Raw genomic sequence first — 26,751 nt, forward strand, 5'->3', positions numbered from 1 at the left:
TTCTCGTGACTTGGCAGCAACAAGATGTTGAAAAGTAAAAGGACTTGACATCGATGTCAAATTGTTTTGGCTGAAATTCTTAAATCTAAATTGAAAGTACTGTTTCAAAACATATAAAAGCTTTAATTACTACTCGGAATGTAAAGATAAGGTATTTATGTTGAACATTCAGTCTGCACAGCTTTGGATTTTTCCCTCAGATTTCATATTGGTTGAGATGGCAGCTTGATGTCATCTGTCATTGCAGCATCCATATCAAAGTGATCCACACCATTTCTCTCCCCACCCATTGAGGAGAATGAAAATCCCCAATAATCTGAAAAGAGATTGGAGACTGACAGACAATCTGCCTTTACGCAGAGAAAATATTGATGTTTGAGGGATTGATGTAGAATATCTGAGCACTTATGCATTGGGTGACTGGTTGTGAGTAATCGGGCCATGCAGATCTCTCTCTCTCTCTCTCTCTCTCTCTCTCTCTCTCTCTCTCTCTCTCTCTCTCTCTCTCTCTCTCTCTCTCTCATATATGACGGGTGCATTGTCGCCTTCAAACCCACATCTTGTCTGTGAGGCGGAAAGACCACAGACACCCACAATGCTACCCTCCTCCTCCTCCTCCTCATACACCTAGGCCTCTGGAGGGGGAAGGAAGGAAAGTGTGTGACGAGGAAGGTCCTCACAATGCTCTCTCATTCTCCATTCAGGCGGAAGACCCAAAATGTCATTTAAGATTGTGTTTCGTGGCAGCATGTTGAAGGGGAAACTTGATTGAGAATGATAAAGAGCTTCACAGTCTGATGCATTAATGTGACATAGCTTCCATGTAGCCCCACCTCCCCTTGAAAACCAAGGAAATACAGATGTCTTTCTTGCGTCTATTTTGGTTTCAGTGGAGAGTCAAAGTTGTCTTCAACTCTGAAGACAGGATGAGGAGAGATATTACTTTAGGAAGGTGGAAAAGCTATGCTAGTATTTCACAACCGATACATGTCACCAGATGTGTCACCTCATCCCCTAAATCTTACCACTGCGTTCCCCCCCAACCCCTCTCTCTCTCTCTAGTGAAGTTTGAGGACTGCCAGCACAGTAAAGCGGGGGGCTTCGAGAGCAGTGACCCTAACTTCAGTGTGCGCCCTGACGGCTCGGTGTACGCGGAGCAGGAGGTGGGCAACCTGTCAGAACCGATCCAGTTCATGGTGACCGCCCGCGGAGGTCATGACCCTCACATCTGGGAGACCACGGTCAAGCTGGCCTTGGTTGGACACCAGCCCTCTGTCCCTGTGAGTCAGGTAAACATATATACACTGCTATCATTTACACTGCAGTTAAACAGACACATACCTAAAGTTTGCCTCAGGTATACACACCGACACACCCCTGCTACTGACATACTGTACTGTATCTCAGTTGTACATTTGCATGGAAACATATTTATACACTTCAAAACCTCTAACTGCCTCTCAGGTAAGATCAGTTTTCAATGATCCTCAAGTACATTATATAAAACCACATTATTTCAGGTTCTGCTTTTCAATATCATTAACAGGAATTTCTCAGGGAACAACCTACTGTATTATTTGCTTTTCCAAATATAAGATGTTGAATAGCCTGAGGCTTAATGCTTACTCCAGGTCATGTTTTTAATCATAGAAAACTTCCAAGAATAGTGTAAAGCAGTTGCAGAGCTGGGATTAAAATTCTGCCAACTCCTCACAGCACAATAATGAAGAGCATGAAATAATTTACATTGATTAAGCTAATGTTCCAGTCTGTCGGAGGGAGGCATGGGGGAGCCAGGTGACATTGTAGCAGCACTATGTAAAAATGTTCCCACATTAAGAGAGCAACAGAGAGATTCAATAATAGAACAAGAAATGTTATAGTAATCGAAGGAACATTTGAAAACCAGTAACATGTTTTAAATTGATCCATTTTTGTTGCAAGGCCTTACAACTAGGTACCTTCCAGACACTTTTCTTTCTGATACAGCGGTGTGTAATTTTGGTCAGCAGGTGATTCCGAACTGAAAAATTGCTTTTATGCCCTGTAGAAAAGTTGTCAAAAGTAAATTGAATTGCTTCATTAAAATTAAATGTACAGTCGTGGCCAAAAGTTTTGAGAATGACACAAATATTAATTTTCACAAAGTTTGCTGCTTCAGTGTCTTTAGATATTTTTGTCAGATGTTACTATGGAATACTGAAGTATAATTACAAGCATTTCATAAGTGTCAAAGGCTTTTATTGACAATTACATGAAGTTGATGCAAAGAGTCAATATTTGCAGGGTTGACCCTTCTTTTTCAAGACCTCTGCAATCCGCCCTGGCATGCTGTCAATTAACTTCTGGGCCACATCCTGACTGATGGCAGCCCATTCTTGCATAATCAATGCTTGGAGTTTGTGGGGTTTTGTTTGTCCACCCGCCTCTTAAGGATTGACCACAAGTTCTCAATGGGATTAAGGTCTGGGGAGTTTCCTGGCCATGGACCCAAAATATCGGTTTTGTTCCCCGAGCCACTTAGTTATCACTTTTGCCTTATGGCAAGGTGCTCCATCATGCTGGAAAAGGCATTGTTCGTCACCAAACTGTTCCTGGATGGCTGGGAGAAGTTGTTCTCGGAGGATGTGTTCATGGCTGTGTTCTGAGACAAAATTGTGAGTGAGCCCACTCCCTTGGCTGAGAAGCAACCCCACCCATGAATGGTCTCAGGATGCTTTACTGTTGGCATGACACAGGACTGATGGTAGCGCTCACCTTGTCTTCTCCGGACAAGCTTTTTTCCCGGATGCCCCAAACAATCGGAAAGGGGATTCATCAGAGAAAATGACTTTACCCCAGTCCTCAGCAGTCCAATCCCTGTACCTTTTGCAGAATATCAGTCTGTTCCTGGAGAGAAGTGGCTTCTTTGCGGCCCTTCTTGACACCAGGCCATCCTTCAAAAGTCTTTGCCTCACTGTCACGACTTCCGCCGAAGTCGGCCCTTCTCCTTGTTCGGGTGGTGTTCGGCGGTCGACGTCACCGGCTTTCTAGTCCCCATCGATCCATTTTTCAGTTTTGTTTTGTTTTGTCTGTATTATACACACCTGGTTTCAATTCCCCCATCATGTTCCCTATTTAACCCTCTGGCTTTCATTTATGTTTCCTCCTGTTCGGTATGTGCACAGTGCAAGGCACCTAGACATCTGCCCAGAGGGAAATTACAACCCCTTCCCGTTCCACAGCGACCATGGTCACACCTATCGGTGGATTTCGTGACGGATCTTCCTCCGTCGCGGGGTAACACCACGATCCTGGTCGTTGTGGATCGGTTTTCTAAGTCCTGCCGTCTCCTTCCTTTGCCCGGTCTCCCTACGGCTCTACAAACTGCGGAGGCTCTGTTCACCCATGTATTCCGGCACTACGGGGTGCCTGAGGATATAGTTTCTGATCGGGGTCCCCAATTTACGTCTAGAGTCTGGAGGGCGTTTATGGAACGCCTGGGGATCTCGGTCAGCCTTACCTCAGGTTTCCACCCCGAGAGCAACGGGCAGGTGGAAAGAGTAAACTAGGATGTGGGTAGGTTTCTGAGGTCCTATTGCCAGGACCGGCCGGGGGAGTGGGCAGCTTACATCCCCTGGGCCGAGATGGCCCAAAACTCCCTCCGCCACTCCTCTACCAACCTATCACCTTTTCAGTGTGTGCTAGGTTACCAGCCGGTCCTGGCACCATGGCATCAGAGCCAGATTGAGGCTCCTGCGGTGGATGAATGGTTTCGGCACTCAGAGGAGACTTGGAACGCTGCCCACGTAAGGCTACAACGTGCCATCAGGAGACAAAAGGCGAGTGCCGACCGCCACCGCAGTGAGGCCCCGGTGTATGCACCGGGGGATCGGGTCTGGCTCTCGACCCGAAACCTACCCCTTCACCTGCCCTGCCGGAAACTGGGTCCGCGGTTTGTGGGGCCATTTAAAGTCCTGAGGAGATTGAACGAGGTTTGTTATAGGTTACAACTCCCCCCTGATTACCGTATTAACCCCTCGTTCCATGTGTCTCTCCTCAGGCCGGTGGTGGCTGGTCCGCTCCAGCAGTCTGAGGTGCGGGAGGTTCCTCCGCCCCCTCTTGACATCGAGGGGGTCCCGGCGTATAGCGTAAGAGCCATCATGGATTCTAGGCGTCGGGCGAGGGGCCTTCAGTACCTCGTGGAGTGGGAGGGGTACGGTCCGGAGGAGAGATGCTGGGTACCGGTGGAGGACATTCTAGATCCATCTATGTTACAAGAGTTTCACCGTCTCCGCCCAGATCGCCCTGCACCTCGCCCTCCGGGTCGTCCTCGAGGCCGGTGTCGTCGCGCTGCTGGAGCCGCGCGTCAAGGGGGGGGTACTGTCACGACTTCTGCCGAAGTCGGCCCTTCTCCTTGTTCGGGTGGTGTTCGGCGGTCGACGTCACCGGCTTTCTAGTCACCATCGATCCATTTTTCAGTTTCGTTTTGTTTTGTCTGTATTATACACACCTGGTTTCAATTCCCCCATCATGTTCCCTATTTAACCCTCTGGCTTTCATTTCTGTTTTGTCCGTGATTGTTTGTTACGTTAGTGGTTGTTGTTATTTCTTATTATGTTTTGTATTATTCCCTTTGTGGAATTTTGCTGTGATTTTTTGAGTAAACGTTTTGTGTTTCGCTCAACACCTGTGTCCTGCATTTGACTCTGCTACGTCGCCGCACACAACCCTGACACTCACTGTGCGTGCAGATGCACTCACACCTGCCTGCTGCCATTCCTGAGCAAGCTCTGTACTGGTGGTGCCCCGATCCCGCAGCTGAATCAACTTTAGGAGATGGTCCTGGCGCTTGCTGGACTTTCTTGAGCGCCCTGAAGCCTTCTTCACAACAGTTGAACCGCTCTCCTTGAAGTTCTTGATGATCCGATAAATGGTTGATTTAGGTGCAATCTTACTGGCAGCAATATCCTTGCCTGTGAAGCCCTTTTTGTGCAAAGCAATGATGACGGCACGTGTTTCCTTGCAGGTAACCATTATTGACAGAGGAAGAACAATGATTCCAAGCACCACCCTCCTTTTGAAGCTTCCAGTCTTATTCGAACTCAATCAGCATGACAGAGTGATCTCCAGCCTTGGCCTCGTCAACACTCACACCTGTGTTAACGAGAGAATCACTGACATGATGTCAGCTGGTCCTTTTGTGGCAGGGCTGAAATGCAGTGGAAATGTTTTTGGGGATTCAGTTCATTTGCATGGCAAAGAGGGACTTTCCAAATAATTGCAATTCATCGGATCACTCTTCATAACATTCTGGAGTATATGCAAATTGCCATTATACAAACTGAGGCAGCAGACTTAGTGAAAATGTATATTTGTTACATTCTCAAAACTTTTGGCCACGACTGTATAGCCATGAAAAACTAAATAATGGAAATGTATAATTCCAGATAAGGGACTTCTCCAACTCTGCTTTAGAAACAAACAAAAAATTCAGCAACAAAAAAGTCCTACAGCAAATGTTCAGACTCCTGCTCCGTCTGACTGCGCTACATCTTTTAACCCTTTACAGCCCTAAACACATAGCCCATTTGATGTCGGTTAGCCACTGTATTGGGTCATACAGACAATAATTCCAGGAAAAGCTTGGTGAATGGTTCATAAAGGGGAGAGAGAGAGAGAGAGAGAGAGAGACAGAGAGAGAGAGAGAGAGAGAAAGAGAGAGACTGTCCTTCCCGCTGGTACAGTAGTATTCCCTCCAGTGTGACCCACAATGACAAACGGGCTCAGAGGACATGCTGATGTGGCATAGAACAGGGTTTCCCAAACTCGGTCCTGGGTGCACGCCCTAGCACTATACAGCTGATTAAAATAAGCTTGATGATGAGTTGGTTATTTGAATCAGCTATTTAGTGCTAGGGCAAGAACCAAAATGTGCACGGGGGGGTTGGCGACACTACCCCAGGTGCTTTAAAATACAGCAACTGTAGGGTAATGCCTTGTATACAGAAATGCTTATTCCCAGATTCAACAATAGAAACTACTCAGTGAGAAGTAGATTGATGTTATTAAAGTATTGACTATATATAGAAAGAAAGAAAGTCACACACTCTAATTATGCTCCCAAACAGTTAATGGGTATAGCAACTATATAATAAACCATTCAATGTTTGGGAGCATAATTAGAGTGTGTGACTTTCTTTCTTTCTTTTTAATAGTTTACTCTTCGTTAGTCAGCACCTCTATAAAACATTTTTGGGTGGGTGTGCAACATCTTATATCTTTTACCATAAAAGTATTGACCGCAACACAGAAATGTTGTGAAGACACACAGACATTGAAATGTGCGAAATGCTGTGGCAGAGTTGCTGTGTCATTTTGGCTACTCTGTGTCAATAGTGCTGAAAGGGAGAGGGGAAAATAATAAGATTACCTATGACCACTACACACCGAAACATGTCATCACAACAATACAATGTAAACGTTGCTAAACCATCCTACAGATATTAGGTGATTAAAAGACAGACAGCTCCATTACGAGGTAAGTGCATATATTAAGTTTCAGAGCTGACGTGTACAGGGACTCAATGGACTCCTCGATTATTATGCTCTATTAATTGTTGGCTCGATTGACCTCTTCCTAGATTAACTGTGCATAGTGCTTGGTGTATGTGTTGGTGTGTGCATTATAGCTTATCTATTTGTATTGGATGTACATTTATATATTTGAATATGATCATAGTTTGGCTGCCTCCTGTTTAAGTCTGAGGTGTTAGTAGTGTCATTCTGGCTGTGAAGTCCCTCAATGCAGGTTATGTACAGTACTCACACTATGGTGCCAGTCTACTGACTCAATATGCATATACCCCCAGCTGATTTCATGTTGCTCTGGCCTGCCTTTTCATGCAGTTATGCACCAGTACTCTGGGAGCCTGATGGTCCAAAAAGTGTTAGCACTTATTTGATTTGCATTAATTTCCCTCTTCCCCAGACTAACTGTTTGTGTTAGATTAGAGCAAAAAGCCATAGTGCGGAGGAGTTTAGGACCTAGAGTCTAACTGGTCCGTGAGGAGGCAGTAGAGGATATGGCAGTGAGGTCATGATGACTAGTCTATGCTGTGATTGCAGCCCCGTTCTACATCCATAAGAGGAATGCATCAATAGTCATAGCAGCTTCCTAAAATGTACTTGATTCAGTAAGATGTGAAATTTGAGATACTTCTCTTCTCTTGATTTTCCTACCCTCACATCCTGTTCACCACAGATCACCACTCTGATCAGCTCTCATCAATGATAACCAGTGTGGAAGGCTAATGGAAAAATAGAAAACATTAAATTACATGTCTTGAGATCAACAGTGAATGGAGGATGGGAAACTAGCACATACTTGATATTGTGTAATTGAAAGTCCCTGTTTAGTGTTGCCTTCTACTCTTCAGAACGATAACCTCCAGATGTCAGCTCCAGGGCTGTGGGGCTGACTGATGCCCCAGTGACATGCAGCCTGTCTAGGAGGCGAGAGCAGCCATCTGTCCTGCCCTCTAGCTCTGGGCCTGGGGAGCTCTGGGCAGTTCTGGGACTGATTTCACACTCACTGATTCCTGCTTGCACACACACATTCACACTCACACACACATACACATGCATGCATGTGTACACACAGGCGGCAGGTAGCCTAGTGGTTAGAGCAGTGGGCCAGTAACTGTGAAGTTGCTTGTTCAAATCCCTGAGCAGAAAAGGTGAAAAATCTGTTGATGTACCCTTGAGCAAGGCACTTAACGACAATTGCTACAGGCTCACTGTTGATCATGGCAGACCCTGGCTGTGACCCCACTCTCTGAGGGTCTCAGGGAGAGTTGGAATATGCAAAAACACATTTCAAATTCACACATGCATATTAATGCACATTTGTGAAATAGGACAAATTTAAGCACCTACCAAACTATTATTATTATCCCCAACATACCATTCTCACAGCAGAAAAGGCCTGTTCCAGTTTCCTCTTTTTCCTTTGTAATTATGATGATGTTTGTCATCGTGCCAGCTTCACAGGGCTGTCATTTGCCATGCTGTTTGGAGTGTGAGCAATGTGGCCCTGCTGCAGTGGTATCATCCATAGACAGACTCTGAATAAAGAGGTCCTCTCTGCTCTGTTGTGTCTGCCTGGCACTGTGTTTGGAGGAATGTGGGAGTTTGCCAATGCAACGCCGATCGGATGTATCGACCACATTATCAGCTGTCCTGATGTTTCCGCTTTCCCCAGCAGGCTGAGGCGCTGATAATGATGGAGAGCAGCAGCGCTGTGTGTGTTTTTCAACAGATAGCTGGGGTTGCCGATACGGACAGGGAGTGAACACATGGGGTAGAAACAGGGGTCTATGCAGAGACAGGGAAGCCTTGGAGCATCATGGGTACCATCCTTACTAATCCTCACCTATCAGCATGTTTCCATATAGACTTTTTCTCCAGCTACTCCACCCTCTCTGCCTTCTATAAATATATTATAGGATCTCACTTTGGAATTTGACCTGTCTTTTCTTCCCCCTTTCTCCTTCTCTTTGTCTATGTGAAACACCAACACACACACACACACACACACACACACACACACACACACACACACACACACACACACACACACACACACACACACACACACACACACACACACACACACACACACACACACACACACACACACACACACACACACACTAATTCCACCTACCACCCATGAAAGGAATGGCACACTCCCATCTCGCTCCACTGCCCCTGTGCTGGTAACTGGCAACTGGTGTTGTGGTTGAGTGGAGCTGAAGCTAGAGTTATCTTATCAGGGCACCACATCTGGTCCTTCCCCCTCTCTCCTCTCTCTCCTCTCTCCTGTCTGGCTACCTGCTGCTATCAGGAGGCCTTCTGTAAGCCCATGTAGTCAAATCAACTAAGCCGTGAAGAATTAAAACAAAAGGGGGGGAAAATACAGTATGTTTGCTCTGGTTTAGCTTGCATCTGTCTCTCTGTCTGACAAACTGCATGTGTATTGACAGGCTGACCTGTCTGCCAGTGTGTGTGTGTGTGTGTGTGTGTGTGTGTGTGTGTGTGTGTGTGTGTGTGTGTGTGTGTGTGTGTGTGTGTGTGTGTGTGTGTGTGTGTGTGTGTGTGTGTGTGTGCGTCTTTGCGCTTTGCAAGGGTTCATGTGTGTCCTCTGAGCAGATTTTACAGAAGGATTTCCGCTTGGCTTCAAGTCACAGCAGCATGCATGTCTCTGTGAGTGGGGAGCAGGAGAAACAGCAGGATCACTGGATTACACAAACACCATATCAGACATGAGGACAAATCAACCCTCACTAGATACTATAGATACCATATATACACTTCACATAGCTCTGCCAATGTATACACAGTACACCTTCTCAAACACATAGGGCCAGATTTGCAATGAGTTTACACCAGTGTGCAGTGCACCTTTTATTAACATGAGGGGATAAAACACGTAAGAAAAAATGGAAAAGTCTAATGAAGGATTAAGATTAGGGAAAGAAGGCAAGGTGTAAAACTGTAATTAAAAACAGTTTTATGTTTTCAGTTTTTGTATATTATTCACCTCCCCTTTTGTCTAACAGTATATTCCCTTTACATGCTCTGGGGAACTAGTCTTTGCTTATAAGACCAGTGAATCAGCTATCATATCACACACTGCAGGATCGCTGTTGGTCCTTACATTCTGATCTTGCTGTTATTGAAGTGATATTTCATCAATCCCTTTTCATTTGGAGTGGGATATGTCACAGAGTGCATCACACGGAGCAACACAGCTCTGTGACTCTGTCAGAAGGCTTTTTGCTGGATAAAGACATAGAAGTCAACCTCTGAGGACTGTTCATAGGTCATTGGTAACCTGTCTGCAAGACTAATGCCTGGAATGTATGCCAAGGCTTGGTCCTTTTAGATGATTTGCGAAGTACATGAAAGGTGATGGCTGGAAAGTGTGGATTATATTTGAATTTTTGTATTAACTGAAAGAAACATAGTATTCTGTTTCTTATCATCTGTCAAGTTTGATATTTATGATGTATTTGTCACCTGTATGTTCCACACTTTTAGAAGATGGACAAACAATTCAGTGACATTCTACTCCTTTATATTGACCTCTCATGTATCATCATTCAGTGTGAGACTTTACATAGTTTGTTTGTCTCTCAATGAATTGTTGGAATGCTGTAGGTCAATAATGTGTTGATTTCTTCTCCTTTCAGATTGGAGTGGAGGATATGATTGCAAGGGCCTGGGACTCTAATCCCAGGGTTATCAAGTTTCCACAGAAACATCAAAAAAGCTCCTCTGCCAATGGACTGAGACGACAGAAGCGGGACTGGGTCATCCCACCAATCAATGTGCCTGAAAACTCCAGAGGACCCTTCCCACAAATGCTTGTCAGAGTGCGTGACAGTTATTACACTTATCAATAACCATTTAAGTTTAAGTTGTCTTTTTGCTGTAAATTAGAAATGAGTTCATCATCAATTCTGATAACAATAACCCAATCTTGCTCTGTTTTGCTACTGCCCATCATACACCTTTTCTGAAGTTGTCTTTTTACTTTCATTTGAGGCAAAAACACATTCCAAAGACATCTTCAAGCCAGACAACCCACGTCTGTTGGAGGTTCCCTCAGTAGCGGTGCGTGGGTAAAATCACTGGGGAAGCCAGGGAAAAAAAGCCATATTACAACATATGTGTTGTGATAATTGTGTTGTTGGCTCTATAACCTGTTAGTTCATATGCCTTGACACCGTGATATATAGGCCTAAGGCCGAGACAATAAGAAGACACATTGGCAGAATAAATTCAACCACACCTTTGTTTCATCACAAAACCGGAGAGCAACATCTGTCAGGTGAAGTCCACAAAGCATATTGCATGTAACAAACAGTTACATGACCTACAGCATGGTCAAGGAAGTTAATGTTTCCTAAATTTCCGGACCACTAAACGACTATTGATTTACAACCACGGAGAGTTACTGCAAGTCGCAAAGAAAACAGGGCTTCTTCCACTATTCCAGCATCATTTCAACTTCAACATTTCAACGTCATCAAATCACCTATCCTTAATCTAATACAGTGACAACGAAAAGATACCAAAAACAATTTAGTCCAATCAACGTAAACTAAATATGATGTGGCTGTCCATGTTTCTGATTTCTGTGTGTGTGTGTGTGCGTGCACGTTCATGAAAGTAAAAAAACATGTTGACTTACCCTACTTGTAGAGAAACGCCAATGCCATCCTCCTCTCTTTCATGTTGACTTACCCTACTTGTAGAGAAACGCCAATGCCATCCTCCTCTCTTTCATGTTGACTTACCCTACTTGTAGAGAAACGCCAATGCCATCCTCCTCTCTTTCATGTTGACGAAACGGACATATAGTACACGCTTTTATTTTTTGTTGTCCTAGGGCTACCTGACTAAAATGCTTGCTCGCTAGCCTAACTTCCTTTCATTGGCAACGTTAGCTAGTTAACATTAGCCCTCTACATCTAGCTACATATTGAACTTCCATCTTCTCAGGCCAGGGGCACAAAGTATGAATTCATGGCTGGATCAGAATCACCATTATAATCATTGGCCAATACGGAGAATTAAGTAAAACCACAAGTCCCTATCTCTTTTTTTATCAAGGGAGGCCAAATGCTCGCTGGCTTCCGTTGCACTCAATGCTACGGGTGGCAACAATGTCATACACTTTTGGGCCAGACAGCATCAGATAGATGGCCTACACATACAGAGACAGTTGGGCATTGTTTCACTCGCTCGAATGCTTTCTCCGTTGAGATACATTCAGCCTCTTGTGAATTTAAGGAAATTGATGAAACACAGAGATGAAAGATACATTATTTTATGTTTTTTCAAGCTCTGCTTGAACAGTTGTTCAATGAATTCAGGAGTATTTAGCACACTTTCAGTTGCTTGTATGTGTGTGTATGCAGGAGTTGTTTAAACTAGCTCACTGGACAACAGGGATTTTACTATAACTGTTTTAGAAGTGACATGACAAACAAGCTCCATTCCTGTTGTCATGCTATGGCAGCTCTGTCTATCAGCTCCATGGTTCCAGGATGCTCCTGTAAACTGTGCAGCCTGTTATCAGTCCACCAGACGTCCAGGCCAGAGACAGCTTTCTCTGGGCCACCACAGAGCTCTCTCACGCCCATTTGTACCATGCGGCTTACACTCCCGGATTACTGAAATCGCCTTTCACCAACGAGTCGGCAAGAGGGCAGATTTTCAACCAAAGCAAAAAAAACACTCACACACACACACACACACACACAAACAAACAAACACAGACTGCAGGATCGTGGTTGTATTGTACCACCCTGCTAGAGAAGAATGGACAGCCTTTCATCCCCTTACCTCATGTTCAGCTTCAGATGGTTGGGTTTACTGACACCCCAGGTGTTCCTTTGTGTGTGTGTTTGTGTGTGTGTGTGTCGGCCACAACCTCTAGCAGTAGTGAAAGAGAGCCCTGTTCCTTAGCCATGGGGGATATGCATCACGTCCATGGCCCCGTGAGGTATTCTATCCTCATTTCTCTCTGCAACACGGCTTGACTGGGCTGTTCCATTGTGACAGCTGGCCAGTGAAGAGAGCAGAGGGATTTAGTTCTTTATCTCTCTTGTCTTGGAGGTGGCCGAGAACAACCCCTGTGGTTACAGCAGCACACTCACAGCACACTGATTCCTCCAGAGCTGTGGACAGTCTCTGAATCTATCTCTCTAGCATTTTTATGATGTTAAACAGCTCCACACACAGCCAGGTTCACCAGGGTTTACAGTAGGCTAAATCAGAGTCACACAGAGTGTTTCTTGGTAGTCTTAAACAAATCTACTTTGAAACGAAAGTATACACTTCACACACATGGTTATGGGCTTAAAAAGAAGACACCTGTACCATGTCAGAAATAGAAGACTGTAATATAACATAACCGTTTGACATAGAAACACTAGATTTTCATTGTTTAAAAAAAGAATATATTGATTAATTATGAAATTATGAAAAATATAAATAGCATTTTACCCATGAGGCCAAAGAGAGCGCTTTTGGTTATTGACTGCAGGAAAGTGCTACCCTTTTGAGAGTAATTACCCATTTTCATCTGAGAAACCAGGATTTGGTTTAATTTAGTTGAACAGATGGAGAAAATGTATGCTTCCATCAACACAAGTAATATGGTGCAGCAGGAGGTAAATGTGCCTGTGTTATTGATTGTGATCTGTTCTTTATTGTGGCTGGCTGGGAGACTCTAATATCCACTTCAGCAATGTGATTTTACTACTCCACCCAGAGATGTCCGGCCATATCCTGATTATCCTCACACACATCACACACCTCTCTCTCTCTTTCTTTCTCTCTATCTCCCCTAGGCAGTTCTGAAAGTCCTGGACAGTCTAGCTGCTAGTCCAGCTGCTGCTCCAGTGGTGTGTTGGTCCAGGGAAGGTTTATTAGATACGTTTATAAGGGATATCACTGCATGATACATTGAGTAGACCCCCTTCCCTTTTGAACAGAAGGGAAATTATTAGAGTGAAACTAGCAGCACCAACATTCCACTTCAGGGAGGTTTTATTGTGAAGTGCAAAACCCTCATGAGCAATCTCAAGTAGTGTCGCTTTGATGGCAATAATTTACCATTGTGGTAAAATGCAATATTTTCCCCGTGCTATTTATTCACTGTCCAATAAAGTATTGCTCTTGACAGAGGTAAGATTAATGCAACTGTAGATTGAAAACAGATACAATTAAATAGATAGTGAAAGAGATGGAGAATAGAAAGAGAGAAAAGGGAACTGATTGGTATTGGAGGAGAGAGAGAGAGCATAGTAAATATGTGAGGTTAGAGAGAACAGCTTTAGTTTCAGAGAGCAGCATTAGTTTCAGGCCATTTGTAGCAGTCTCATCTCAACTGTCTCCTCCAGCACCTAAGACTGGACCCAATGCCAGAGCCTCTCTGCTCCTCTCCGTCCTCACCACTGACTCCCAGTCAGACACACACCAGAAATAACTAAATAATTATAAAAGAAGGGGTGATAAAGGAGATCAATTATAAAAACCCAGTCCTTGGGCAAAGCAGAGGAATGGAATGAGAGGGCCTTTGATTGAAGTCCTGATATGTGAGTGTGTTACGCCCACTCTGAAGAGAACTGTAATCTACACTGTGCTTTGGAAAGTCATTACATTCTTTTCTCCACGTCAAGGACGATCCTGAGGTGGGGCAGACACCAATCAGACCAGGCACATCTTTTTCCTTTACCAAAGGCAACCAATTATGCATAATATGAGACGACACCTCTGGGTAGGTGTTATGATGGAGTTATCAAGTTGTCCCTAAACTCTTCTGCTTGAGTCACACAATGGCTGGAGGCCCCTCATTTGGTGGGATTTTATGTAAATTGAATGCAGGAGGCATACAGTTTTCAACAAAAACAAAATATTGTGATTAAACCTACAGAAGCGGGCGGTTACTTGTCAGAACAAGTTTTGCAGCCAACTTTCTATGCCCGAGATGAAGCACAAGTTTTTAATAAGTTAGTCTCCCTAGGTAAAATGAAATGCTAAATTAAACCCTGCTCTTGACTCAATAAACCAATACAAGTTGGTGTATGTGTGGGAGAGAATCATCTCTATGGCATGGTAATACACCACTGTTTATAGAACTAGGTAGAAACAATGTATTGGTTTATTAATACATTCATATTCCAGTTATTTTAGTCTAGAATTTCTCTGTGATACCCACTAGTTTTTATATACAAATGTTCACTAAAATGTATTAGGAAAGCTGTATAGGATGTGCGCTTTCGTGCTTGCATGTGTGTGTTTGTACTAAGTGCTTGTGCCCGTGTCTGCAGTGTCACAGTAGCTGGCCCAGCTGTACAAAGGCAATCCCTCCACTGACTGACATAGAGCTCTGCCCCATAGCTGCGAGAAGTAGTTTGGGATGGGGGTGATGCAAAAAAAAATTAACGGGGTGGGTGGGGGGCTTTGCCAGTGCTGCTGATGGCTATATCGGTCCGCTAATACAGGACTATTAAAGGCCCAGCGCACTACTTTTGTTAAAAAATATATTTTTAAATGTATTTAATTTTTTTAGGGTTGCTGCAGAACCCGTAGCACACCTACTTCCCGCAGCTATTTTATTTTATTTAACCTTTATTTAACTAGGCAAGTCAGTTAAGAACAAATTCTTATTTACAATGACGGCCTACCCCAACCAGACCCTAGCCCGGACGATGCTGGGCATATTGTGCACCGCCCTGTGGGACTCCCAATCATGGCCAGTTGTGATACAGCCTGGAATCAAACCAGGGTCTGTAGTGGCGCCTTTAGCACTGAGATACAGTGCCTTAGACCACTGTGCCACTCGGGAGACCATGCTATGTTCTGCACCTCACTAAATAACTGTCAGTCTGCAGTCCTCAGGCCTGACCCCTCTGGCAGCCTCCCTCAGAGACACACAATACCACACCTGAGCCCTCATTGGCAGGTCTCGCACCTCCCACAGCCAAACAGAAAATCCATTCAGCTCTTGGCTCCACCTGATTGGCCAGACGTTGGTTGCCCACAGCTTGCCAATAAGGCCCTAATGTAGCCTCAGGGTGTTGGTGATTGGCCGGAGTGGGAATGCTGGTGCATTCTGCAGGTCTCCCAGGGATGGGCTGGACAAGAGGAAGCATATTGAGTAGTCGAAATGGATTGGGCATGAGAAGGGAGGCAGGTTAGCAAGCAGCGGTGGAAGAAAACTGCAGCAGCAGTACAAACCCCTCCTCCTCCCACTCCTCCCCCGAGTCTCCTGTCTCCAGAGCCCTCCGTCTTTATGAGGCGGGGGAAAAAAGAGTGTTGGTCTCTGCCTCGTCCATTCAGCCTGGAGAGCAGGAGAATGTGGCTGGCTTTATACTGCAGTCTACAGGCAGAATTTATGGCTGTATCTGCTCTATTCTTCCTGTTTGGGGACAACAGGGGAATTCAATCCATTGTTAATGCATGGAGACTGCTGGTCTATTTCAACAAAGTCCTGCCTGCTGGTTTCTCAGAGCTCTCATCTAAATTGGCCGGCTAATGTAGTAATTGGGTTTATTAGTCTGTCTTTAACTTCCATTAATATTTGTACTCCTAATTATCCCGTCTTCCCTCCCCGCCATCCCACATTCTGCACCTCCATCTGGGTAATGCCGTGTGTGCGTGTGTGTGTGTGTGTCTGTCTCTCTGTGTGTGTGTGTGTGTGCGTGCGTGCGTGCGTGCGTGCGTGCGTGCGTGCGTGCGTGCGTGCGTGCGTGCGTGTGAAATGTGTATTTTATTAAGATCCCCATTAGCTGTTCCGAAATCAGCAGCTACTCTTCCTGGGTTCAACCGTCCAGACAAAACATGACACATTACATAATACAGAACATTAATAGACAAGAACAGCTCAAGAAGAGAACTACATACATTTACAAACCGCACATATGGCCTACATACTGTACCAATAGATACACACAAAATATCTAGGTGAAATAGGAGAGAGGCGTTGTGGCATGAGGTGTTATTGTATCTGTTTTTTTAAACCAGGTTTGCTGTTCATTTGAGCAAGATGAGATGGAAGGGAGTTCCATGCAATAATGGCTCTGTATAATACTGTATGCTTTCTTGAATTTGTTCTGGATTTGGGGACTGTGAAAAGACCCCTGGTGGCATGTCTGGTGGGGTAAGTGTGTGTGCCAGAGCTGTGTGTATGTTGACTATGCAAACCAATAGACATTTGACACATTATTGTTTCTTATAAAAAGAAGAAGTGATGCAGCCAGTCTCTCCACAACTCTTAGCCAAGAGAGATTACCATGCATAATATTTATATTAGCCCTCTGATTACAATTAAGAGCAAGACGTGCTGTTCTTTCCTGGACCAGCTGCAGCTTAACAACACTGAGAAAAAAAGGGTTCTACGGCTGTCCCCATAGAAGAACTCTTTGAATAACCGTTTTTGGCTCCAGGTAGAACCTTTTTGAGTTCCATGTAGAACCCTTTGCACAGAAGGTTCTACATGTGTGTGGAGAGAGCCGATAGTGTCACGTTCTGACCATAGTTCTTGTGTGTTTTACTATGTTGGGGTTTTGTGTTCGGCCTGGTATGATTCTCAATCAGAGGCAGCTGTCTATCGTTGTCCCTGATTGAGAATCATACTTAGGCAGCCTGGGTTTCACTTTTGGTTTGTGGGTGTTTGTTTCCGTGTTAGTGTTTTTCACCACACGGTACTGTTTCGGTTTTCTGCACATCGTTTATTGTTTTTGTATTTCAGTGTTCAGTTCAGTTTTAATAAATCATCATGAGCACTTACCACGCTGCAAATTGGTCCGATCCTTGTTACACCTCTTCAGAGGAAGAAGAGGACGAGAGCCGTTACAGATAGAGAGAGCCAAATAACCCTTTTGGGACCCTTTTTTCTTAGAGTGTAGGTTGTTCTTTACAGCACTTGACCACATGACTGGTAAATAATCAAGATAAGACTAAACTAGAGCCTGCAGGACTTGTTTTTGGAGTGTGGTGTCAAAAAGCAGAGCATCTCTTCATTATGGACAAACCTCTCCCTGTTACGCTCGTTGATGGAAGAATCAGATCAAGGTGCAGCGTTCTAAGCGTACATCATTTATTTTGATGAACACGAAAAAACAATAAACGACAACCGAACGTGAAGCTACATGCAGTGCAGAAAGCAACTACACACAAACAAGATCCCACAAACTAAAGGGGGAAAAAGGCTGCCTAAGTATGATCCCAAATCAGAGACAACGATAGACAGCTGCCTCTGATTGGGAACCATACCCGGCCAACAAAGAAATAGAAAAACTAGAATTCCCACCCAAATCACACCCTGACCTGACCAAATAGAGAAATAAAAAGAAAGGCTCTCGAAGGTCAGGGCGTGACAGTACCCCCCCCCCCCCCCCCCCCCCCCAAAGGTGCGGACTCCGGCCGCAAAACCCGACTATATGGGGGAGGGTCGGGTGGACATCTAGCCTCGGTGGCGGCTCCGGTTCGGGACGTAGACCCCGCTCCGCTCGCTGATCCCTCCGCTTCCGTGGAACCGGACCGTAGATCGTCGCCGCGGACTCCGGACTGTAGATCGTCGCCAGAGGAACCGGACCGTGGATCGTCGCCGGAGGACCCGGACCGTGGATCGTCGCCGGATGCTCCGAACCGTGGATCGTTGCCGAAGGCTCCGACCATAGATCGTCGCCAGGGACTCCGGACCGTAGATCGTCGCAGAAGGCTCCGGACTGGGAACCCCCGCTGGAGGCTCTGGACTGCCGACCGTCGCTGGAGGCTCTGGACTGCAGACCGTCGCTGGAGGCTCTGAACCTTGGATCCTCTCTGGAGGCTCCGGGCCATGGATCATCACTGGAGGCTCCGGGCCATGGATCATCACTGTAGACTCTGAGCTATGGATCATCACTGTAGACTCCGAGCTATGGATCATCACTGGAGGCTTCGGGCCATGGATCATCACTGGAGGCTCCGGGCCATGGATCATCGTTTGAGGCTTCGGGCCATGGATCATCACTGGAGGCTTCGGACTGGGAACCCTCACAGGAGGCTCCGGACTGCGGAGGCGCACTGGAGGCCTGGTGCGTGGAGCAGGCACAGGGCGTACCAGGCTGGAGAGACGTACTGGAGGCCGGGTGCGTGGAGCAGGCACAGGGCGTACCAGGCTGGAGAGACACACTGGAGGCCGGGTACGTGGAGCTGGCACAGGATATACTGGGCCGTGGAGGCGCACTGGAGGTCTGGACGCTCACTTTAGCCTGGCAAGTGCGGGGCGCTGGCACAGGACGCACTGGGCTGTGAAGGCACACTGGAAACACAGTGCGTAGAGCCGGCGCAGGATATCCTGGTCCGAGGAGGCGTACGGGAGACCAGGAGCGCTGAGCCGGCACAACCTGTCCTGGCTGGATGCTTATTTTTGCACGGCAAGTGCGGGGAGCTGTATTCACAGCGCACCGGGCTGTGAATACGCACTGGAGACACAGTGTGTATCACCGCATAACATGGTGCCTGAACGGTCACATGCTCCTTAAAGCGAATGCGGGGAATTGGCTCTGGTCTGAAACCTGGCTCCGCCAACCACCCCGTGTTCCCCCCCAAAAAAATGTGTGGTTGCGAACCCCGGAGTCATCGTTGATCCTCCTTCGCTGCCTCCACCTACTTCCATGGCAGGGTCTTGTCCCCTGCCATAACCTCCTCCCATGTCCATGATGTCCTCCACTCCCCTTTCTCCCTGGCCCAGGATCCCTGCTCCTCCTGGCCACGCTGCTTGGTCCTTTGGTGGTGGGATCTTCTGTCACGTTCGTTGACATGAGCGGACCAATGCACAGCGTGCATAGAGTTCCACATGTTTATTTAAATGAAACTCACCAACAAAAACAATAAACAGCAAACGAGACGTAACGACTGGAGTGCTCACAGGCACTACACAAAAATAAGATCCCACAAACTAAAGGGGGAAAAAGGCTGCCTAAGTATGATCCCCAATCAGAGACAACGATAGACAGCTGCCTCTGATTGGGAATCATACCCGGCCAACAAAGAAATAGAAAAACTAGAATGCCCACCCAAATCACACCCTGACCTAACCAAATAGAGAAGTAAAAAGGCTCTCTAAGGTCAGGGCGTGACACTCCCCACCTTTACAACCACTGAATTCATGTTTAAAAAAATATATATCTATGTACTGTATTCCCAGGTGGTCTCCCATCCCAGGACTAACCAGACCCGACCCTGAACAGGCGTGTTCAAGGTGGTATGGCCACAAGTTTATTTTTTGAATTAACAAGTCCAATACAGCATTTGAAAGATAAACATCTTGTGAATCCAGCCAACATGTCCGATTTTTAAAATGTTTTACAGCGAAAACACCACGTATATTTATGTTAGCTCACCACCAAATACAAAAAAGGACAGACATTTTTCACAGCACAGGTAGCATGCACAAAACCAACCTAACTAACCAAGAACCAACCAAACTAACCAAGAAACAACTTCATCAGATGACAGTCTTATAACATGTTATTCAATAAATCTATGTTTTGTTCAAAAAATGTGCATATTTGAGCTATAAATCAGTTTTACATTGCAGCTACCATCACAGCTACCGTCAGAAATAGCACCGAAGCAGCCAGAGTAATTACAGACACCAACGTCAAATACCTAAATACTCATCATAAAACATTTCTGAAAAATACATGGTGTACAGCAAATGAAAGACAGGCATCTTGTGATTCCAGCCAATATTTCCGATTTCTTAAGTGTTTTACAGCGAAAACACAATATAGCATTATATTAGCTTACCACAATAGCCAGAAACACAAGCCATTCCCCAGCAGCAAAAGTTAGCAATCGTAACAAACCAGCAAAAGATATCATTTTTGACTAACCTTGATAAGCTTCATCAGATGACAGTCCTATAACATCAGGTTATACATACACTTATGTTTTGTTCGAAAATGTGCATATTTAGAGCTGAAATCAGTGGTTATACATTGTGCTAACGTAGCATCTTTTTCCCACAACGTCCGGATATTTTTCTGACACTCACATATTCTGACCAAATAACTATTCATAAACATAACTAAAAAATACATGTTGTATAGGAAATGATAGATACACTAGTTCTTAATGCAATCGCCGTGTTAGAATTCTAAAAATAACTTCATTACGATATGCAGTTTACGTTATGGCGAGAGCGTGCCCAAAACCTGGCCGCAAACTACTAGTACACATGTACGACAGATATATGAAATAACATCATAAAATGGGTCCTACTTTTGATGATCTTCCATCAGAATGTTGTACAAGGGGTCCTTTGTCCAGAACAATCGTTGTTTGGATTTAGAATGTCCTCTTCTCCAGTCAATTAGCACGGAAAGCTAGCAAAGTGGCGCGAAGCTCTCCTTCCTGAACATACGCAGACAAAGCAACACGCCTAACGTCCCGAAAAAATTTCAATAATCTAATAAAACTATATTGAAAAAACATACTTTACGATGCTATTGTCACATGTATCAAATAAAATCAAAGCCGGAGATATTAGTCGTCTATAACGACAGCTTTACAGAAGGCAATACCAGGTCCCTTCTCGCGCGCTCCAGAAAACAGGAAACTGGTGACACGTCATACAAAGAGCTTTTATTCGACCCCAGATCAAGTTATACACTCCATTTCTTCTCTCACTGCCTGTCGACATCTAGTGGAAGACGTATGAAGTGCATGTATACTGATATATATCAAGGACATTTATAGGCAGGCCCTAGAACAGAAGATCGATTTCAGATTTTCAACTTCCTGTCAGGAAGTTTGCTGCAAAATGAGTTCTGTTTTACTCACAGATATAATTCAAACGGTTTTAGAAACTAGAGAGTGTTTTCTATCCAATAATAATAATAATATGCATATTGTACGAGCAAGAATTGAGTACGAGGCCGTTTGAAATGGGCACCTTTTATCCAGGCTACTCAATACTGCCCCTGCAGCCCAAACAGGTTAAGTCCCTTGGCTCATCTCTGCAACTCCTCAATGGGCTCGGGAGAGGCAAAGGTCGAGTCATGCGTCCTCCGAAACATGAACCACCTGGCCTCCTACTTCTTATCACACTGCTTGCTTTACCCGGATGACAGTCGCACCAATGTGTCGTAGGAAACACTGTTCAACTGACGACCGGTGTCAGCTTGCAGGTGCCAGGCCCTATCACAAAGAGTCGTTAGAGCATAATGAGGCAAGGAAAGCCCCACTGGCCAAACCCTCCGCTACCCTGGATGGCACTGGGCCAATTGTGCCTCAGTGCTGTGGTGCTTTTGACCGCTGCTCCACCTAGGACCTGGAATGTATATGTTTTAACCTGTTTGGGGTGCAGCCCGACACCGGTACACTTATGACAACATCCAGCTCAAGTGCAGGGCGCGAAATTCAAAAGATATTTTTTTTAAATATTTAACTTTCACACATTAACAAGTCCAATACAGCATATGAAAGGTACACATCTTGTGAATCAAGCCAACATGTCCGATTTTTAAAATGTTTTACAGGGAAGACACAATATGTAAATCTATTAGCTAACCACGTTAGCAAAAGACACCACTTTTCTTACTCCATCAGTTTTTTACTCCATCAGTAGCTATCACAAATTCGACCAAATAAAGATATAAATAGCCACTAACCAAGAAACAACTTCATCAGATGACAGTCTGATAACATATTTATTGTATAGCATATGTTTTGTTAGAAAAATGTGCATATTTCAGGTATAAATCATAGTTTACATTGCAGCTACAGTCAGAAATTGCACCGAAAGCAGACAGAAAAATTACAGACACCAACGCCAAATAACTAAATACTCATCATAAAACATTTCTGAAAAATACATAGTGTACAGCAATTGAAAGACAGGCATCTTGTGATTCCAGACAATATTTCCGATTTATCAAGTGTTTTACAGCGAAAACACAATATAGCGTTATATTAGCGTAGCCACAATAGCCAGAAACACTTGGGCGCCGACGACCAGTTCACATGCACGACAGATATTAGAAATAGCATCATAAAATGTTTCTTACTTTTGGTGATCTTCCGTCAGAATGTTGGACAAGGTGTCCTTTGTCCAGAACAGTCGTTGTTTGGATCTGGAACGGCAAATTTCCCTCTTGATTTAGCATGGGCACTTGCCAAGTGGCACGGATCTCTCCAACGTCAACAAAGTCAGAGAACGGAACACGGCAAAACTCCCGAAAAAAATTCAATAATCTGATTAAACTATATTGAAAAAACATACTTTACGATGATATGGTCACATGTATCAAATAAAATCTAAACCGGAGATGTTAGTCGTCCATAACGACAGCTAAACAGAAGGCAAATCCATGTCCCCTTTCGCGCGCTCCAGAAACAGGAAATGGACGGTCACGTCATACAAAGAGCTTTAATTCCACCTCAGACCAAGATAAACACGAAATTTCTTCTCTCACTGCCTCTTGACAACCAGGGGAAGGTGTATGAAGTGTACGTAGACTCTTACGTATCATGCCCATGTATAGGCAGGAAGTTGAACAGAGCATCGATTTCTGACATTCCACTTCCTGGTCAGGAAATGTGCTGCAGAATGAGTTCTGTTTCACTCAGAGAAATAATTCAAACGGTTTTAGAAACTAGAGAGTGTTTTCTATCCAATAGTAATAATAATATGCATATTGTACGAGCAAGAATTGAGTACGAGGCCGTTTGAAATGGGCACGATTTAACTGGCTACTCAATACTGCCCCTTGCAGCCATAAGAAGTTAACCATGACAGTTTACAATCTAATGTAACACCACATTCATTACCAGATTCAGCTTAGGTCTAGAGCTTAGGGAATGATTCGTACCAAATACAATGCTCTTAGTTTTAGAGATGTTCAGGACCAGTTTATTACTGGCCACCCATTCCAAAACTGACTGCAACTCCTTGTTAAGGATTTCAGTGACTTCATTAGCTGTGATTGCTGAGTTCTATTAGATAGATACAGTTGAAGTCGGAAGTTTATATACACCTTTGCCAAATACATTTAAACTCAGTTTTTCACAATTCCTGACATTTAATCCTAGTAAAAATGCCCTGTTTTAGGTCAGTTAGGATCACCACTTTATTGTAAGAATGTGAAATGTCAGAATAATAGTAGAGAGAATGATTTATTTCAGCTTTTATTTATCTCATCACATTCCCAGTGGGTCAGAAGATTACATACACTCAATTACTATTTGGTAGCGTTGCCTTTAAATTGTTTAACTTGGGTCAAACGTTTTGGGTAGCCTTCCACACGCTTTCCACAATAAGTTGGGTGAATTTTGGCCCATTCCTCCTGACAGAGCTGGTGTAACTCAAGTTTGAAGGCCTCCTTGCTCGAACACGCTTTATTAGTTCTGCTCAAACATTTTCTATAGGATTGAGGTCAGGGCTTTGTGATGGCTACTCCAATACGTTGACATTGTTGTCCTTAAGCCATTTTGCCACAACTTTGGAAGTATGCTTGGGGTCATTGTCCATTTGGAAGACCCATTTGCGACCAAGCTTTAACTTCCTGACTGATGTCTTGAGATGTTGCTTCAATATATCCACATAATTTCCCCCCTCATGATGCTATCTATTTTGTGAAGTGCACCAGTCCCTCTTGCAGCAAAGCACCCCCACAACATGATGCTGCCACCCCCGTGCTTCACAGTTGGGATGGTGTTCTTCGGCTTGCAAGCATCCCCCTTTTTCCTCCAAACATAACAATGGTCATAATGGCCAAACAGTTCTATTTTTGTTACATCAGACCAGAGGACATTTCTCCAAAAAGTTCGATCTTTGTTCCCATGTGCAGTTGCAAACCGTAGTCTGGCTTTTTTATGCCAGTTTTGGAGCACTGGCTTCTTCATTGCTGAGCGGCCTTTCAGGTTATGTCGATATAGGACTCGTTTTATTGTGGATATATTTTTTTTTGTACCTGTTTCCCCCAGCATCGTCACAAGGTCCTTTGCTGTTGTTCTGGGATTGATTTGCACATTTTGCACAAAAGTACGTTCATCTCTAGGAGACGGAACGCATCTCCCTCCTGAGCGGTATGACGGCTGCATGGTCCCGTGGTGTTTATACTTGCGTACTGTTGTTTGTACAGATGAACGGGGTACCTTCAGGCATTTGGAAATTGCTCGCAAGGATGAGCAAGACTTGTGGAGGTCGACAATTTTTTTTCTTGGGTCTTGGCTGATTTCTTTTGATTTTCCCATGATGTCAAGCAAAGAGGCTGTTACGAGATTGTGTTTAGAGGTAGGTGAAGGAGTCAAGCGTAGGAGAGCAGAGATGTCCGAGTAGCGTTTTTTTAATAGGCAAGTCCACAAACATATAGGTCAGGTACAATACCAAAATAAATGTCCTCGACAAAAGAGAAACCAGTTAATTTTACATTTAAGTCATTTAGCAGACGCTCTTATCCAGAGCGACTTACAAATTGGAAAGTTCATACATATTCATCCTTGTCCCCCCGTGGGGAATGAACCCACAACCCTGGCGTTGCAAGCGCCATGCTCTACCAACTGAGCCACACGGGACCATGGAAGGAGGAAAAAAACAACGCTCCTAAACTTATACACACTTGGTATAATACGTGAAAACAAATAAGGCACAACCTTAACCTCTCTGGGATATGTGGGACGCTACATTTTCCCTACATGGGATATGTGGGATATGTGGGACGCTACATGGGATATGTGGGACGCTACATTTCCCCTGGCTATTGGCCAATTGGGACGCTTGCGTTGGCCAATAGCCAGGGAAAATGTAGAGCGCCAATTAAAAAAAATATATATAAAATCAAACTTTCATTTAATCACACATGTAAGATACCATATTAAAGCTACACTCGTTGTGAATCCAGCCAACATGTCAGATTTCAAAAAGGCTTTTCGGCGAAAGCATAAGATGCTATTATCTGATGATAGCACAACAGTAAACAAAGAGAGTGTAGCATATTTCAACCCTGCAGGCGCAACACAAAACGCAGAAATAAAATATAAATCATGCCTTACCTTTGACAAGCTTCTTTTGTTGGCACTCCAATATGTCCCATAAACATCACAAATGGTCCTTTTGTTCGATTAATTCCGTCCATATATATCCAAATTGTCCATTTATTTGGCGCGTTTGATCCAGAAAAAAACAGCTCCCAATTTGCGCAACGTCACTACAAAATATCTCAAAAATTACCTCTAAACTTTGCCAAAACATTTCAAACTACTTTTGTAGTGCAACTTTAGGTATTTTTAAACGTTAATAATCGATCAAATTGAAGACGGGTCTATCTGTTTTCAATACAGGAGGACAACAAACTAATGCTACTTTTCTAGTCTTGCGCAACTCTCAAACAGTACACATAACGTTACACTGATTCCAGATGGCCGTACTTCTTTATTGCACAAAGGAATAACCTCAACCAATTTCAAACGACTGGTGACATCCAGTGGAAGCGGTAGGAACTGCAAACAGGTTGATTAGAAATGTAGTATCCCAATGAAATACATTGAACAGACAGTGACCTAAAAAACAACAACATCTGAATGGTTAGTCCTCGGGGTTTTGCCTGCTACAAGTTCTGTTATACTCACATACATGATTCAAACAGTTTTAGAAACTTCAGAGTGTTTTCTATCCAAATCTACCAATAATATGCATATCTTTTATTCTGGGGATGAGTAGAAGGAAATTGAAATTGGGCACACTATTTATCCAAAAGTGAAAATGCTGCCCCCTATCCTAGAGAAGTTAACGAGCAACATCACACGAATAATCCCTCACAAACCTAGGCAGACAACAGGGGTAATTATAGACACAGAAATTAAAGCAAATGAAACCAGGTGTGAATGAACCAAAGACAAAACAAACAGAAAAGGAAAAAAGGATCGGTGATGGCTACTAGGCCGGCGATGCCTACCGCCGAGCACCGCCCGAACAGGGAGAGGAACCACCTTCGGTGGAAGTCGTGACAGAGGCACTGAGTTTGAAGGTAGGCATTGAAATACATCCACAGGTATACCTCCAATTGACTCAAATGATGTCAATTAGCCTATTAGAAGCTTCTAAAGCCATGATGTCATTTTCTGGAATTTTCCAAGCTGTTTCAAGGCACAGTCAATTTAGTGTACTTCTGACCCACTTGAATTGTGATACACATAAGT

At 44.3% G+C, this 26,751-nt stretch overlaps 1 protein-coding gene across 1 annotated transcript in view; it reads left to right on the top strand.

Moving 5' to 3' along the window:
- Positions 1-26,751, top strand: part of LOC120020740 (cadherin-4-like) — a 404,415-nt gene that overhangs the window by 274,453 nt on the left and 103,211 nt on the right. The window contains exons 5-7 of the mRNA XM_038964479.1: positions 1,063-1,324; positions 2,525-2,532; positions 10,270-10,418. Coding sequence (XP_038820407.1) covers positions 1,063-1,324; positions 2,525-2,532; positions 10,270-10,418 — 419 coding nt within the window. The remainder of the gene's footprint in view (positions 1-1,062; positions 1,325-2,524; positions 2,533-10,269; positions 10,419-26,751) is intronic.

The sequence above is a fragment of the Salvelinus namaycush genome, chromosome 2 (assembly GCF_016432855.1).
Source record: "Salvelinus namaycush isolate Seneca chromosome 2, SaNama_1.0, whole genome shotgun sequence".
Taxonomy (NCBI): Eukaryota; Metazoa; Chordata; class Actinopteri; order Salmoniformes; family Salmonidae; genus Salvelinus; species Salvelinus namaycush.